Source organism: Rhinatrema bivittatum, chromosome 7 (assembly GCF_901001135.1).
Source record: "Rhinatrema bivittatum chromosome 7, aRhiBiv1.1, whole genome shotgun sequence".
Taxonomy (NCBI): domain Eukaryota; kingdom Metazoa; phylum Chordata; class Amphibia; order Gymnophiona; family Rhinatrematidae; genus Rhinatrema; species Rhinatrema bivittatum.
This window is the reverse complement of record NC_042621.1, coordinates 65621243-65637314: the sequence shown is the minus strand read 5'-3', so window position 1 is coordinate 65637314 and position 16072 is coordinate 65621243. Positions and strand designations below refer to the sequence as shown.

Genomic DNA, 16072 nt, shown 5'->3' with positions numbered 1-16072 from the left:
TCTGATCCTAGAATGCCACATACAGGTCTGTTTTTCAGGATATCCACAATGAATAGGCATGAGACATGTTTGCATACAATGGAGGAGGTGTATGCAAATGTTCCTCATACATATTCATTATGGATATCCTGAAAGCCAGATCTGGTTTGTGGTTCTCCAGATCTGGAGTTGCCTACCCCCACTGTACAAGATTCAGTGGGATTCCTTCCTGGAGATCTGATAAAGATCATGCCAACAGTACCTTGATTTAATTAGAATGGGCACAATTAGTAAGAGTGGGTGTAGCTGACTGGAAGGAGCCTTCAAAAGCTTCAAACACTATTATCCCTTCAGGGATGAAATAGCAACCTGAAGAAAAATTGGGGAATGCTAATGTTTTGGTTAGTTTTAACTTCTAGCTGAATTATCTGCAAACATTTTTTGTTGTAATGCAAATTTAACATTTTTCTCATCATGGTTTTATATTTATATGCTAAATATTGTCTTTCCTCAATAGCGACAACTCTTTTTTCCCTTTACAAGGTAAGGGAGACTCAAACATGCTTTTAAAAGCCCAGCATTTTTAAAATTTTCAAGGTTAAAAGAAGCACATTAAAACACATCAGCAAGACTGTATCTGTTTTCCTAATGGGATCTCATCCTTCGATCCCCTTACAAGCCTTCTTTTAGGACCAGATACCCAAAATGTGCATCACTATTAAATTGCAGTGCACTGAAAATGATTTTTAATTGGAAAGAACCTGAGATATGGATCAGCACAGAATGAAGGGAGCCTCTTCAGCAGAATGTGCACGCACCTAAGTGCCTGTGTGCAGCTGGGAAAGAATTCTGTGTCCCAGCTCCTCTTGGTGTCCCGGAAATCTCTGGAAAAATTGGTGTGGAGGGGATGCGAAATGAAAAAGTTATTGCATAATGTGTGTGCATATTCAGAGTATGTGACTTTCCCTCCCCCTCCCCTCCAAAACAATACCTCTTTCATGATCCTCATATGTGGATGATCCCCCCCCAAAAAAATTCCCTTGTAATGATCCTCTTAGACCCCCCCTTAGCATCTGCTGAAAATTTGGTGTGGATTGGATGCAAAACCCAAAAGAAATTAAGTGGTGTGATTGGGTTACATATGGGTAGAATACATAGATTCCCCAAATATACCATTTCCATGATCCTTGTAGATCCCCTGAAATGTCCTGATAATATTTAGAATTTTATATTCCGCTTTTCACAGCACTTCAAAGTGGATTACATTCAGGTACTTACGTATTTCCCTATCCCTAGAGGGTTTACAATCTAAGGTTTATCTCCCATTCTGTGTCTATGGGAAAAATGCTTAGTAAATGTACCTGAGGCAATGGAGGGTAAAGTGACTTGTCCAATGTCACAAGGAGTGTAAGTGGGACTTGAACGCCTGTCTCCTGGTTCACAGGACACTGCTGTAACCACTGGGCTACTCCTCCCCATGTAGATTGGATGAAAAACCCAAAAAAGATGTTAGGGGCAACAATTGTATATGCATGGTCATGGGATATGTGGAATTTATATATAAAAAAAAAAAAGCCATCCCGTTCAGAATCCTCATATCCCCATGACGTGGCCTGAAAATTTGGTTTGGATCAGATGGAAAACCCCGAAGTTATTAGACGGTGCAACTGTCAAAAAAAAAAAAAATTACTAGGTAAGATAATCGCGGATACGTATTCATGGAATATGTGGATCACCCAAAAACTTCCTGTGATAGTCCTTGTGGATCCACTGACTCATCTTGAAAATCTGATGTGAAAACGATAATCGGAGGAGTATTTCCTTGTGCATTTCAGTGGAATAAGTTAATGAAAAGGATATTAACCCTGTCAAAGCCCTTATGTCCTCCCCTGACAGGCCCTGAAAGTTTTGATGTGGATCAGATAGAAAACAAAAAAAAAATGTTATTAGGTGGCAGAAGACCTACGGTTCCTGAATGCAATCCACTTTGAAATGCTTAAAAGGCATAATTGAACATGTAAATTCATGGAATACATGGGTCCCCCTTAAAAAACGAGCCCTGTCATGATCTTCGTGGAGCCACCATGTGCTGAAAATTTGGGGTGGATCAGATGCAGAACAGATCGCAAAACGAAAAAAGGTATGAAGGGATGACAATTGCATGGATCTGGAGAAAAATGCTCGTGTCCGACTCCGAGGTATAATTTATCATTCAGAGATAATATAAGGTAATAGTTTGCAACCTGTGGCAATCTGGAGAGAGTGAAAATGAATAGAAAAGTTAAAGTCATTTTTGTTTTCAAAATGTCTTCCCCTCTGCCCCTGAGCTTGTTTTCCTGAGGGGGAGAAAGTTTGTTGGCCTTCTCTTTTTTTGTATCAACTGGTGCGCTTTGCCTTATGTGCATCGTGGGTCCGAGACTTGGGGTAATGTGTTACTTTTTTTTTTTCTTCCTCACAAGATCAAAGATAAACCTGAAGTAAAAGGCACAAGGCCAAAGAATGCCCTTAGCAGCCGAGGGGTCCAGGTGGACGTCCGCAGGGCTGTGGAAGGTAAGTGCCGCGGTTGCCAACATCTGCCGGTAGGCCAGCTGCGGTGAAAGTCGATCTGGAGGGGGAAAAATATTAAGAAAGTAGATATTTTTAGAATATTTTACAAAAGAAGGTTCCGGATTTGTGGGGCGGGGGAAGGGATTCTGCTGTCGCCTGGAACTTGTGGTGTCAGCTCTTCACCTTAGCATAGCAGGCAGCGTGAGTTGCACCTAAAAGATGTTATATTTAAAAAGAAAGAATGGCAAATTAATCGTGATTTGGGGTTCCATGTTCCTCCTGTCATTTGGGGAGGTCCGCTAAACTCCACTGATCCGTCTGTTATTTATATAAGATCCCCACCCATCAGCCAGTAATTCCACTAAGCCCCGCCCACCAATCAATTATTTCCACCAGAAATATCTGGGTTTGGGCCAGCAATCATACATCGATTATTTTTTCCCAGCTGAAATATTTATACATTTCTTTTTAAATACAGGTAGATTTTATTTTTTAAATGTTCACAAAGAAATTCTATGCACTTGCAAGCCCTTTGCAAAGCATAAAACTGTTGGGCTTTTGTCTGACTTAAAGGGAGTTTTTGTTTTATTTTGTAGGCAGGGTACAGGCAGACTGCGGTGAAGGACACTGCATGTCCTTCTTTCCTGACAGCCCGCAGTAATGTTCTATAACCTCTTTCATTAGCGGGTTCGGAGACACTATTGCTATTTTTAATACTTCCGTGTTTACGAAGAATTGCAGTGCGTGCACGGATGAAGTGAACATGTATTAACTAAAGCCGGGAGACTCTTAGAGCTGTGATATTCCAAGTGGCAACTTTAAAAAAAAACACACACAGATCAGGGCCCAACGTAGACATGAAAGGGAATAATGTAATAATACTGTTTTGCGTTTGTGTAGACTCATTTATTTAAAAAAAAGGATCGTACGGTACATTCTCTTATGTAGATAAGCTGACTGGTAAAACTGCAGGAATTTAAGGAACTTCTCCATTTCCTCCTTACTGTTCTAGAGAGGAATATTGTTCCATATCTTTTTAAATGTTGATGATGATGATAGTACTCGTCCCCTTACCTTCCTCTCTCTTACACCCTTGATGAATGCTGTGTTCTATTTAGAGCCCAAAACAGGGAAGAAATTGGACGGAAACAATGGGAAATGTGAACAGGTAGACTGGCGCACCACAGAGGTTTCTGATGCTGACTCTGGTCCTCCGCCGGAAAAAAAGCAGCCCGACCCGCAAATGGTCAGACCACCTGAAGGGACGAGCAGCCCCAGGGACGCCCACGGGAAAGCCTCAAAGAAAGACAGGGACCCCCCGGGAGATCCGGATCCCAGCGGGCGCCAGAACCCAGCCGCCCACGAGGAAGCGAAGCCGCGCAGAGCCGCGTCGGAAGGCAGCCCCGGCAAAGCCGCTCCCGCCCCCGGCACTTCCTTCCCGCACGCCGCCTCTTCCGCGTCCTCCCCGCGCGCCCCGAAGGCAGATTGTCACCCGCTGCTTCCAAGGTAATGGGCAGTCCCTGAAATAACGTGCCGTGATGATGTCCTGCCGCTACTTATCATTTTCTATAAGCTCTAACAGTCATGCACCAAAGAGACGTCGGAGCTAGGTCTCAAGGATGGGAACCAGACAGTGGAGGACTCCCATAGATCAGACACTTTAAGGGTGGGTGAGATGGGGCTCAGTTGGGGGGCTGGGGAGGCCCTCTGTCTTTATTTTTCAGTTTTGTTTTTTTTTAATGTTGGTTTTGTTTCCGCAGACGTTAGAAATGAAATAAGCATTAAACAAATGGTACCAAAATTTTCCCCATAAGTCAAGTCAAGACACATAGACCAGCCAAACAAGAGGCTTTGGGAAGTGTATTATAGAAAATATGATTCTTTTATTTATTTATTTAGTAATCTTATATACCGATATTCTTGTAACAAGTTACAAATCACTTCGGTTTACATTATAACAAAAAACCTGTGCAAGAGAATGCATTACATTAAAACAAGGATGAGCAAACTTGGATCAAGTAACATGGTTTAAACATGGGGGATTAACATGGGGATAACTGGAAGAGATAGACTGCAAAGAACAGAAAGCTAGAGACACTGTGTCACAAGCTAGAGACACACCTTGTGACACAGTGTCCCGACCCATCTCCTGAGAATCACTGGATTATGGCCTTATGGATTACAATCCATAAGGCCATAATCCAGTGATTACAATCCATAAGGCCATAATCAGGGAGAGCCAGGGTTAAGATTTAAAAGAAAAGTCTGAAAAAGGGGTGAGTCTTTAGGTGAGATTTGAATATGGCCTGAGAGGGAGCACGATGCACCAGCTCAGAGAGGCCGTTCCGTGCATGGAGATGAAAAGCATGAAGCTGGAGAAGGGCGTAGATTACAGCAGCCTGCCTGATGGGAGGAGGCCATGAGGAAGGGAGAAAGGAGAGAGGGAAGAGAAGAAGGAATGGACTTGTAGATGAGCAGGAGGAGTCTGAACTGTCAAAATGTCAATAGTGTCCACTACAATCCTCAGATGGGACTCATCGTAAAATAATTTTTTTTTTTATACGAGGTAAGAAGGGCTAAAACTGTGAATTGTTGGTAATCAAAGCAATAGTACTACATTAATTTCAACTCTTTGAGAATCCGGCAAAATCAAGGGACGCTGTAGTTAAGGCGTCATGGCTCTGGGGCCTTATAACGAAGGAAGCAGCTTCTGGCAGGAGGGGCTTTCTAGAGGGGATGCCCTGAAGCCTGGGCTCAGTGGAAATTATATCAAAAGCCCTGGGCCTCTCCGCGTTCCCAAATCCCATTCTCTGACCTGACTTAGATGTTACCTGAGATTGCGAGTGCGATGCCCCAGGGCTTTGAAATAGTCGTGCGCCAGCAGATGTTTAAGTGGAGATAGGAAATCCTTTTCCTCCCTGTGTACTATCAGAAAACCCTTGCAGACTCTGTGACCGCACAGCTCCTGTCGTGCTACGCGGATACAACGTTCACACAGATGCTGTTAAATGCGCTTCCAGAGCACATCTAATTTATTTACAAGTCCACAGACACTTCACAGGGGTTACACATGTCTTTCCAGAGTAGAAGTCATGTGGCAGAGCAGAAACCCACAGTTTCAGAAACACAGAAGGAATTCTAGTTGTACCCTTGGCCTTCAGATATAAACACTATGGAGGCAATTTTCAAAGAAAAATGTAAATGTAACATACTAATGTACCAATTTTTCAAAAGACTATTTACCTGCATTAAGTACACTTAACATGGGTAAAACCTATTGAAAATTCAATAGCATATATTGTAGCAATTTTCCAAAGCCTTTGAAAATAGGTTTTACCCATGTTAAGTGCACTTAATGCAGGTAAATGGGCTTTGGAAAATTGCTACAATAGTATGTTACTGAGGTGACTTGGGTGATAGCGGCTTGGGTAAAAGCAAGAAGGAATAAGGAGGCAGACTCTGGCTGTTTCCTTTATGTGCAATTTATTTACAGTGCAAAGCAAATTAAAACAAAAATGCAGCTCACCTCAAGTTCAGGTAATACACATATAGAAACATAGAAATGACGGCAGAAAAGGATCAAATGGTCCATCCAGTCTGCCCAGTAAGCTTATGGTAGTATCTGCTGTGCCGTGTAGGTTACCCCATGCTTATCAGTTTCCCAGACCATAAAAGTCAGGGTCCTCATTGATTGCTGTTGAATCCAGTTCCCCGTTATGCCTTGCCGTTGAAGCAGAGACCAATGTTTGAGTTACATCAAAGTACCAGTTTTATTGGTTAAGGGTAGCAACCGCCGCATCAGCAAGTTACCCCCATACTTGTTTCCCCAGATTGTAAACGTTGGAGCCCTCGTTGGTTGCTGTATGAATCCAATTCCCCTTTTACCCCTGCTGTTGAAGTAATGATGGAGTTACATCAACACTATCAAGGCTTATTGGTTAAGGGTAATAACCACTGCACCATCAGGTTACTCTATGTTCTCTTTTCTTCATTTCCATCCTTTAGGCTTCAGGGATCCACAGTATTTATCCCATGCCCTTTTGAATTCTTTCACTATTTTGGTTTTCACCACCTCCTCCGGAAGAGCATTCCAGACATCCACCACCCTCTTCGTGAAGAAATATTTTCTGACATTGGTTCTGAGACATCTTCCCTAGAGTTTAATTTTATAATTCCTAATTTTACTGATTTCTTTCCAACGGAAAAGATTTGATATTTGCACATCATTAAAACCTTTCAGGCATCTGAAGGTCTGTATCATATGACCCCTGCAGCTCCTCTCTTCCAGGGTATACATATTCATATCCTTCAGTCTCTCCTCATAGGTCTTCTAATACTAACCCCCACACCATTTTGGCCATCCTTCTCTGAACTGCCTCCATCCTGTCTCTAACCCTTTTGAGATAAGGGCTCCAGAACGCAATACTCTAGGTGAGGCCTCACCAAGGGCCTGTATAAGAGCATCAGGACTTCCTTTTTCTTACTGGTTATTGCTCTTTCTATGCAGCCCAGCATTCTTCTGGCTTTAGCTATCACCTTGTCACATTACATCGGCATTTTAAAAAATTATTACCCCAAGATCCCGCTCTTGGTCCATGGACATCAGCCTCCTCCCCCCCATCTCATAACGCTCTTTTGGATTACAGTGTCCCAGATGCATGACTCTGCATTTCTTGGCATTGAATCCCTGCTGCCAAATCTTCGACCACTCTTCAAGCTTTCGTAAATCACTTATCATTCTCTCTAGTCCTTCCGGCATGTCCACTCTGTTACAGATCTTGGTATCATCTGCAAATAGACAAACTTTTCCTTCTCTCCATTCCACAATGTTGCTTTCAAAGATATTGAACAGAACCAGTCCCAATACTGATCCCCGTGGCACTCCACTTAACATGGCTCTCTCTTCAGAGTAGGTTCCATTTACAATTACATGCTGTCTCCTATCAGTCAAACAATTTCTAATCCACTCTGCCAACGCTCAGTCTGAAGTTTTTCATTTTGTTCACAAGCCTCCTGTGTGAGACTATATCAAAAGCTTTACTGAAGTCCAAATAGATGACATTGAGTGCTCTTCCTCAAACCAATTCTCTAGTCACCCAAACAAAACAATCAGATTTGTCTGACAGGACCTTCCTCTGGTGAATCCATGTTGCCTCGGGTCCAGCAGCCTACCGGATTGTAGATAGTTCAGTATCCTTTCTTTCAGCAGCGTCTCCATTAATTTTACCATCACTGAGGTGAGGCTAACTGGCCTGTAGTTCCCAGCCTCCTCTCTGCTACCAAAGGAGGTTTTAGCATAGGCTGACTTAATCCCTGCTCCCTGGGGCCTCTCTAACTCTTTGAGGCCCTGAGTTCTTGTACGCTGGTGGAGTCACCTTTCACCCAGAATTCCTTGTGAGTCTGGATCTTAAGGAAGACCAGGCGAGATAGCTGTGCCTGTTCCCTTAAGGTGATCTGAAGGAGTTTCCTATAGACTCCCTCACAGTTACATTTACATTTTCCTTTGAAAATTATGCTGTAATCTGTCTTCCTAACCCAAGGATCTTAGAATCATTCCACACCCTCACTGCCTCCTTATTGAGGGGAATCCATGCCCTAAATCCAAGATCCATAGGCCAAGTGGTTTCTCACAGTTTAAATGTTGAACGCAGATGTTATTTCTGGGCAGGAGGTGATTCTGTTGAGTTGTGTTGCATTTTCTCTCCTTGGGACAAAATTCTAGGTGATTGCCTATTTGTCTAATGAAAGCATTAGCCATGGGCGAAACTCGGTGGTAGAAATTCATAAAAAACAGTAGGATTTCTGGGCTGGCTCAATAGCTCATATTGTGATTCAGGGGATCTGGATCCAGATCCCTCATTTGTCACAGCCCATTGGGCCTAGGTGCACCATGGACCATTAGGCCCAGTGAGGGAAGGAAGAAGGCTGCCAAGAAATAGTACTGAGGATGCACCTTGAAAGAGATGCCTCTCAGGCCGGTTAGCTATCCCGAGCCAACTGGGCGTGCTGTCTGTGGAAAAGTGAATGGTAGAGACTTTTGTGAAAAAAAAAAGGAGGAAAAAGATCCCCCTCCTTTCCAAAACACTTTGGCTGTATAATATTTTTTTTCTATTGGTGGATATTATTGTAGGCAGCTGATGAGTCGTCTTTAAAAGAAAGATCACAAAAAAGTGAAAATCTTAAAAATAAAATTCCTTACCTTCACTTGTATCGCAGGCATTTTGTTGATTTTCTAATGTCTTGTTTGATAGTTTTCCTTTTTTTTTTTTTTAAACTAAGTCTCTCAAGGTACATTGTGGGCGATACCATTCTGCTCAGAGCTGAAGGAGGTATATATGAATCTCTGGGATGAGAAGAGAAAGCTTTGGAAATACTTGTTGTTTTGGTGCAGTAATCGACACAAAAAGGTTGAAAACCTGGAAATGGATGCCTACAACTTCCTGCCGGGGAAAAAAAAAATACTGCGCCAAGTTGAGAAATACTGCGATAATGTAAATGTTTCCACTGTGCTGCTACTTGTTGAGGACAGGCATGACTGTTTCTGTCTACCCTTAAAACAATACTCCCCATGCAAAATGACATCATCAAAGGGCTTAAACTACCATTTGTGTAGGAGCTCTAGCTAAGATAATTCAAGCAGAGCAGAAAAACACAGAAAGAGATATGGAAAACTAGATGTGCAGTTTAGGTGCAATCGGAGGTTTGCAAGCTAGAAGAGACCCCCCTCTCTAATAGTGCATTTGAAGATGCCCAATGGATATACATTGTAAATCTATAAAAATAAATATATATAGAGAAAGGAATAAACTTGCACAGCTTTTTCAGATTGTAAGTTTAACAGTGCAGCTAGCATTCTGTTTACTTATGAATAATTACTATGGGATGCTCTTAAGAGCACCCTTATAAATGAAGTGCATGATATATGATGATATTTTTATAATATTAGATATGTTTACGCTTGCAAAGTCCCTTCCCTGTGCAGAGCTCACAGTCTTGGCACAAGCACCAGAGATGGTGCTAAATGAGGTGTGAAGTGGAGATAGAACTCAAACCTGGGTTCTCTCCTCTCCACTGGATTTACAGAGCTGCACTCAAGCCACCACACCAAAAGATTATTAAAATAAAATGCACCCTTTCTACTCTTCTAAGTGAACCCTGGTATGTTAGCTGCATAATAAGAAAGCATTTGATTTGCAGGTTTTCCAGCACCGCACCGAAAGCTGACGCACGAGAGACGATATCAACGACCAGCGTGAAAAGCCAAGACAACATGGTAGGCGAATGCACAAAGGAAAAAGGCCCACTGCGTCTACGTGCTGAGGCCCAAGAGGATGGACGCTGCCAGGAGAAACTAAAGCACAGCAAGTGCCATAAGGACAGCAGGACAGATCCCCAGACGGAAGAGAAAGAGGCAAGGTCTGAAGGCAAACAAGATCCACAAGTGCTGAAAGAGGGAAAGCTTCAGACACACTTTTGCAAGCCTTCGGTGGAGAAGGTGGTCAAGGAGAAAGCCGACCACAAGTGCAAGGCTCTGACTCATCTAAGCAGCAGCGACAGGGACAGGAGGAGTGAGGCTGCTGGCCCGGGACAAAGCTTGCAAGAACCACCTGAGGCAACCAAACTACTGGCTAAAGATAGTGGCCACCAAAAGCCACAGTCAGAAACCCCACTTACAGACAGGATGGAGAACGAGACAAGTCAATGTGTAGCTCAAGGGCAGGCTGTGGACAACAGCACAGCATCTGGGACAGATGCACTTGTCATTGGTAAGTGTTTTGTTTGCAAAAATGCATGGCAAGCTGAGTTTATACACATCCACACAGGTATTGATAAGCTGCAGCGCTAAGAAAATTCCAGAGGTACATGGATATTTTTGCATCGCTCACCAATGTACTTTATTAATCTCTAAAGGACTGAGGCATGTGTCAGCAAAGACAAACAAGATGAGTAAGAGCTCCCATTAATCTGGGGGCTTTCATATAATTCTCCTTGGTCAATAATCCATGAAGCATTACTGAATGTACTTTTGCACATTATCAGACTGCTATTAATAATAGCTCAGATCTATTTTGTATCATACATGTGCAAGGAACCAGTAAATTAGTCTTACTACCAAAATAAGGCCAGAATCTCTTTTTCTCAGGTTCTCTGCAAGCCCGGTGCATTTTGTTCTCAGCTCAGTGTAAAAAAGTGGCAACAGATTGGTAGAATCTCCCTTTTTTGTGAGAGATCAGGAGGGGGTCATTATTAATATTATTATTATCATGATTTGTTAGGCGCATACCAGGAAGGGTCATTTTTCAAAGGAATGTAATTCTCTCAACAAAACTGTAATCATGTGCATGCAGTTTTGCTGGGATAATTTTCACAGTGGATTTATGCGTGCAAGTCCACTTTGAAAATTGATGTAATTTATGTATGTATTTGCCAACTAATTTATACACAAAGTTTAAAAATTCCCCCTCCAATAATGGATGGTCCCTATGCCTTGGAGCTTCCATTCTAATCAAGACAGACAGACAGGACACACACAATGAAAAAACAGATAGGAGGACTCGGGTATGACAGCGATGCTGTGACAGAGAAGAGTTATTGTAAATGGGATTAAACTCCTTGGGGCGTACGGTCCAGTCAATACAGACAGGCAAGGTGCTCGATGAAGCAACTAAAAGGTTTTGTTTGGAAAATGATTGCAAAACAACACAAAGCCAGGAGTTGTGCAGGGGGACTCATTGTGGTAGCTCTGGCAGGTTTTCATCGTTATGTTTTCTCTTCTGCAATCTGGTATGGGGGTAGCTGCAGGAAGTCCCAGGAAGAGATCCTTGCCAGTTAACCAGAGTACAATGATTCCAGCAGAGTTGACACAAGAGCCAATTACTTTGTGCTTCAGTAAACTACTGAAAACCTGGCTCTTTCAAGCAGCATTCAGACCCAGAAGCTGAAATAGAACTCTCCTGTCAAACTGAGCCTCCACCCAGTCTGTCTGTATAGCAGTCACTTTAACTATCTTTCTGTCCCACCTTATTGGTGCTCATAACGAGCTCTATCCCTGAGCTCGTTAAGCCTTTATCCAAATTGTACCTTATTCAGATATGAACCCTGCTGTATTATTGAATGGATGCATCTTATTGTAGATTCCCCATGTGATTACTTGTTGGGAAATTAGAAGAAAGTTGCACTTATAGACCTCTGCTCCTCTTTAAGCCTACACCAATTATGTGCAACTATGAGATGATAGCCTTTTGGTTAACTAATCACTGGCTTTTATTTTTATGTGAATTTAAATTTCATTCCTCTACAGTCTTGTTCAGAAATTGAAATGATAAGATACATTCTGTAACAATTCTGGCAGCCTCCTCACCAGCAGAGGTCCTCACAGAGCCATGCTTTCTCCTGCTCTAGCCACCTTCTCGATGGTCCCATGACTCAGCAAGGCCAATCCTATTTAGCTCTGCCTCTTCCACAACTCTGTGCCTCTTTATCGAGTCACCTAGGCTCCTTGCATTGTCTCACCTTGCCTTGTGGCCTCCTTGGCCTGCCTTGTAGCCTTTGGGCCTCCTAGTTTCACTCTGCTTTGCCTTGTGGCCTGCTCAGGCTTCCTTGCCTGTTTATGCCTTTTCTTGCCTTATGTATGTCTTGCTTTGCCTTAGTTTCCTGTTAGTCTGTGTTTGTACATTCTTTGCCCTGTTCTTGTGACCCTGTCCAGTCCTAGTCTTGTCCTGTCAGTCCCTGTCTCCAGTTCCAGCTTTGCCTCTGGTTCCCTGTCTCACTACCTGTGTCTGCTTCATCTCCAGTGCCTGCCCTGCCTGTAGGCCCATCTTGTCTCCAGCTCCAGGCAAAGTCCTGCCGGCCGCCAGAACCTGCGGGCTCAACCCAAGGTGGCTGGTCAGGTGGAAGGCCCTGCTCTGCTTTGCCTTGAGTTCCTGTACCTCCCCTTTTGGGGAAATCCCCATTTTCCATCCGGTCCCCCAGTCGTGACACGTTCCAAAACAGGGCTTAAATGACTTAAGTGATTTGTTTTCTAGAATTTTCTGGTCAGTTGTTTTTACTCATCTGCTGCTGAAACATGTTTCACTAGTTCATGTGCAAATGCATGTTATGAAATCAGCGTTCTGGGCGTACTGTGTTTCCAGCTGGCTGTCTCCTCTTTATTAAGAGCAGATCTGGGAGTAGATTATCGACACATGACTTTAGGCTTTGGGAATGTATGTTCATGTCTGGTTTTCTTTCTGCTTTTTTCTCTTAGAAAGTCAGTAGGTTCGTGTTTTTTTCACATAGAAGTCATTATCTAGGACTAGCATTTTTCTGATGAAATAAACCACTCTAGCCAACTTAGGCATCAGCAACAGAAATAACACTTCTGTGGTTCCTATCCTGTTTTTCTCTTTATATTAACAAAGAGTATAAGAAAGTGATTGCGACTCATAAACTGAGCAAATGTAATCTGGAAGTCAGAACGAACAAACAGACAAAGCCAAGATCTCATTCTCCCATTACTGTACCTTCTCCCTTAGTGTCTATAGATTTATATGCCAGCTGGTACCCAATAACTTGTTGATCAGAACAAACTAGTGGTTCTTACCACAAACTGATCTGGTTTTCAGGATAACCAATGTAACCCCTCCTTTGGAAAAGGTTTCATACTTCCAGTCATTACTGAGCACTGACCTACTTGTTGCAGGGTTGGGGGACTGCAGATTGAGTGAGATCTTAGGGCCCTCCAGGATAACTGGTAGGGCCCTAGAGGATCTCACAACCCCCCCCCCCCCAAAAAAAAAAACCAGTATTAAAAGTTTAATCAGGTAAAGAACATAAACGACAATCACAGATCAGAGCAACTCAAAGCAGGACACGGTTCTTCAAGTCATCAGAACTCCCATCTACAGTCACAGTTCCTTTTGCTGCTTAGGTCTCTTTCAGTTTCATACTGGACTCCCTTATTATATACAGAAAGGATTCTGGATCTTCAGACCTCCTCAACAATGCTAACGAATCCTCTTGTACAAAAAATGACTCAAAGATGGCTGGCTTGCCAGGAACGAATCCTCTCCCTGTTGTTCCAGGGCTGGATCTCCCGATCAACCCCATGAATTTTGCAGAAAGAGAATCCCCCCCCCCCTTCTCCTATGGATTATTTTTGGAGCCCCGAGGCAGAGTGCAGCCCCTTTGCTGACTCTCCCCGTCCTGTTAACTCCAAGAACTGAACTCCTCCCTGTGACTCATGGAGTCCCTGCGACCCTCTTGTTGACCGCCCCCCCCTTTGGGGGATGTACCTCCCTGCTACTAAGTGACACTGCTTCTTAGGAACCTCCCAGTACTAGAACATTCTCCAAAATAAAGTATAGCAAATGCCAGGAGGCTGTCACACCAAAATATGAAAATTAATCCGATCCTTAGCAGAGAAAATGTGTGCTAATGAATCTCATGACTATCCCTTGTGGATAGTCTATAAACGAGATCTTTTTGGGGGCCCTGAGGCCAAGACTTGAAAAGCACCGGAGCACTGTCTTACAAATAAGAATGAAGCATCTCAAAGCAGAAATCCAAATACTTGATAGAAAACAATAGGAGACATGCAATGAAGTTACTAAGTAGTACATTTAAAACAAATAGGAGAAAATGTTTTTTTATTCAATGCATAAGTAAGTTTTGGAATTCATTGCCAGAGGATGTGGTGAAAGCTGTTAGTGTAGCTGGGTTTAAAAAAGGTTTGGACAAGTTTCTGGAGGAAATGTTTATAAACTATTATTAAAATGGATTTGGGGTAATCCACTGCTATATCACTGGGACAAGCAGCATGGAATCTATTTACCTTTTGGGATCCTGCCAGGTGCTTGTGACCTGGCTTGGTTTCTGATGGAAACATGATACTGAGTTTGATGCGCCTTTGGTCTGACCCAGCATGGCAAGTCTTATGTTTCTTAATAAACAGAAAGCATGTACTAGATTGTCTTGACAACTATTTGCTTGGTTAATGGTTCACAAATACCATTCTAAACTATTCTCTCTGCTTAGATGACAGTCCCCCTCCACCTGCTCCTTTTGTCCATCGGATAGTGAGTGTCAAACCAGCGCCGTTGACCACGTGCTACGCAATATGCCAGCATGAAGTATTAGGAGGGTAAGTGTAGTTGTGATGTGTTGCTATGAATGACATGGACAGTAACTAACAGCATGTACGATAGATGGTCTGTGAAGACGTCACTGAGACCAACAGGAAGGGAATGTTTTTAGTGATGTTGCTATTCATTGTTTATTGCATAGCAGCTAAGAAAACATTGAGAATCTAAAGTGTGTTAACCTATCTATACAAACTCACATTTACAGCAAGAGATTATAGAAGTAAAGCACCAGCTGAATGGAAGGGAACTTTCCTATATATATATATGCCCTGACTTGTATTAAAACAGTTTTACCTTAATCCTTCTTTTTCTATAAAGCATAATCTTAAAAAAATAAACCTGTTTCAGATTCAAACACAGTGGACAATTACTGCCCAGTCTGTAGCCTCCCCTTCCTATCAAAACTAGTATGTATGTTTGTACGGCACAGTGCATATGTCGTGTAGCGCTATAGAAATGTTAAGAAGTAGTAGTAGTAGTAGTAAGGTAATCTACTACCAACTTCTGGACTTCCCACCAATCTGGATTCAGAAAAGGGCCATGGGTCAGAGAACTGTCCTACTGGCCTTGGTCAACCATGTCTGTCTACATACAGATCAAAGAGGTGTCTCTCTTCATGCCTTACTGGATCTCTCTGTGACGTTTGACATTATTGACCGCCCAGTCCTTTTGTAATACTTAAATGAAATTGGAATAGGAGGGATGGTTCGCAACCAGTTTCAGTCATTACTGACTGACAGACCCTTGACCATCTCTTGGACCAAAAATAGCTCCTCGATGAGGAAGCTCACTTGTGAAATACCCCAGGGGTCTGCTTTCGCACCAATTGTTTTCAGCATATACCATCTGCCTTATCGGCGACATCATCCAAGCCTTTAACACTGAATGTCACCTATTTGTGGCTGGAACAGAGAAGGGTGATAACTCTATGGAGTAATTCAGATTGATTCTACTTTGGTAAACATACCGACCGATCGACAATATATATTACGTCCTTTGAGAAAAAACCCTTCGGGGTTTGAAACGAGGCCTTGTCGGGCTTTTCAACACGAAGCAGATAAGTTGAGAGTTTGTTTACCCGGAACATCTTTTATATAGAAAATTGTGATAATGTTCAACTTTGTTTCTAATGGAAAAAGCTGAGACTTTGTTTCTTTACATACATAGTACGTGATCACTGATAAATGTCTATTGAGAAGTTTAATAAGCATTTTGGACATTGAAAGCTTTTTTTAAAAAAAATCTTTTTTTGCAACGAGATTCAACACTTAAATTCACTTATTCACGCTCAAAAATAAAATGGATGGAGGAAGGAACGTTAATGATTAAAATTATGAAATAACACCTGGATGGTGTCACTGAAATATAATATATGAAACGTTCCTACTATCCTAAAAATTTTTTTTCAGATATTGTTCTTTTTG

The 16072-nt window shown here is 42.4% G+C and overlaps 1 protein-coding gene across 3 annotated transcripts in view; it reads left to right on the top strand.

Moving 5' to 3' along the window:
- Positions 1-16072, top strand: part of LOC115095157 (myosin light chain kinase 3-like) — a 78966-nt gene that overhangs the window by 37051 nt on the left and 25843 nt on the right. For all 3 annotated transcript variants that reach the window (XM_029608463.1, XM_029608462.1, XM_029608461.1), the window contains exons 2-5: positions 2439-2529; positions 3645-4032; positions 9724-10292; positions 14542-14647. In XM_029608463.1, coding sequence (XP_029464323.1) covers positions 2439-2529; positions 3645-4032; positions 9724-10292; positions 14542-14647 — 1154 coding nt within the window. The remainder of the gene's footprint in view (positions 1-2438; positions 2530-3644; positions 4033-9723; positions 10293-14541; positions 14648-16072) is intronic.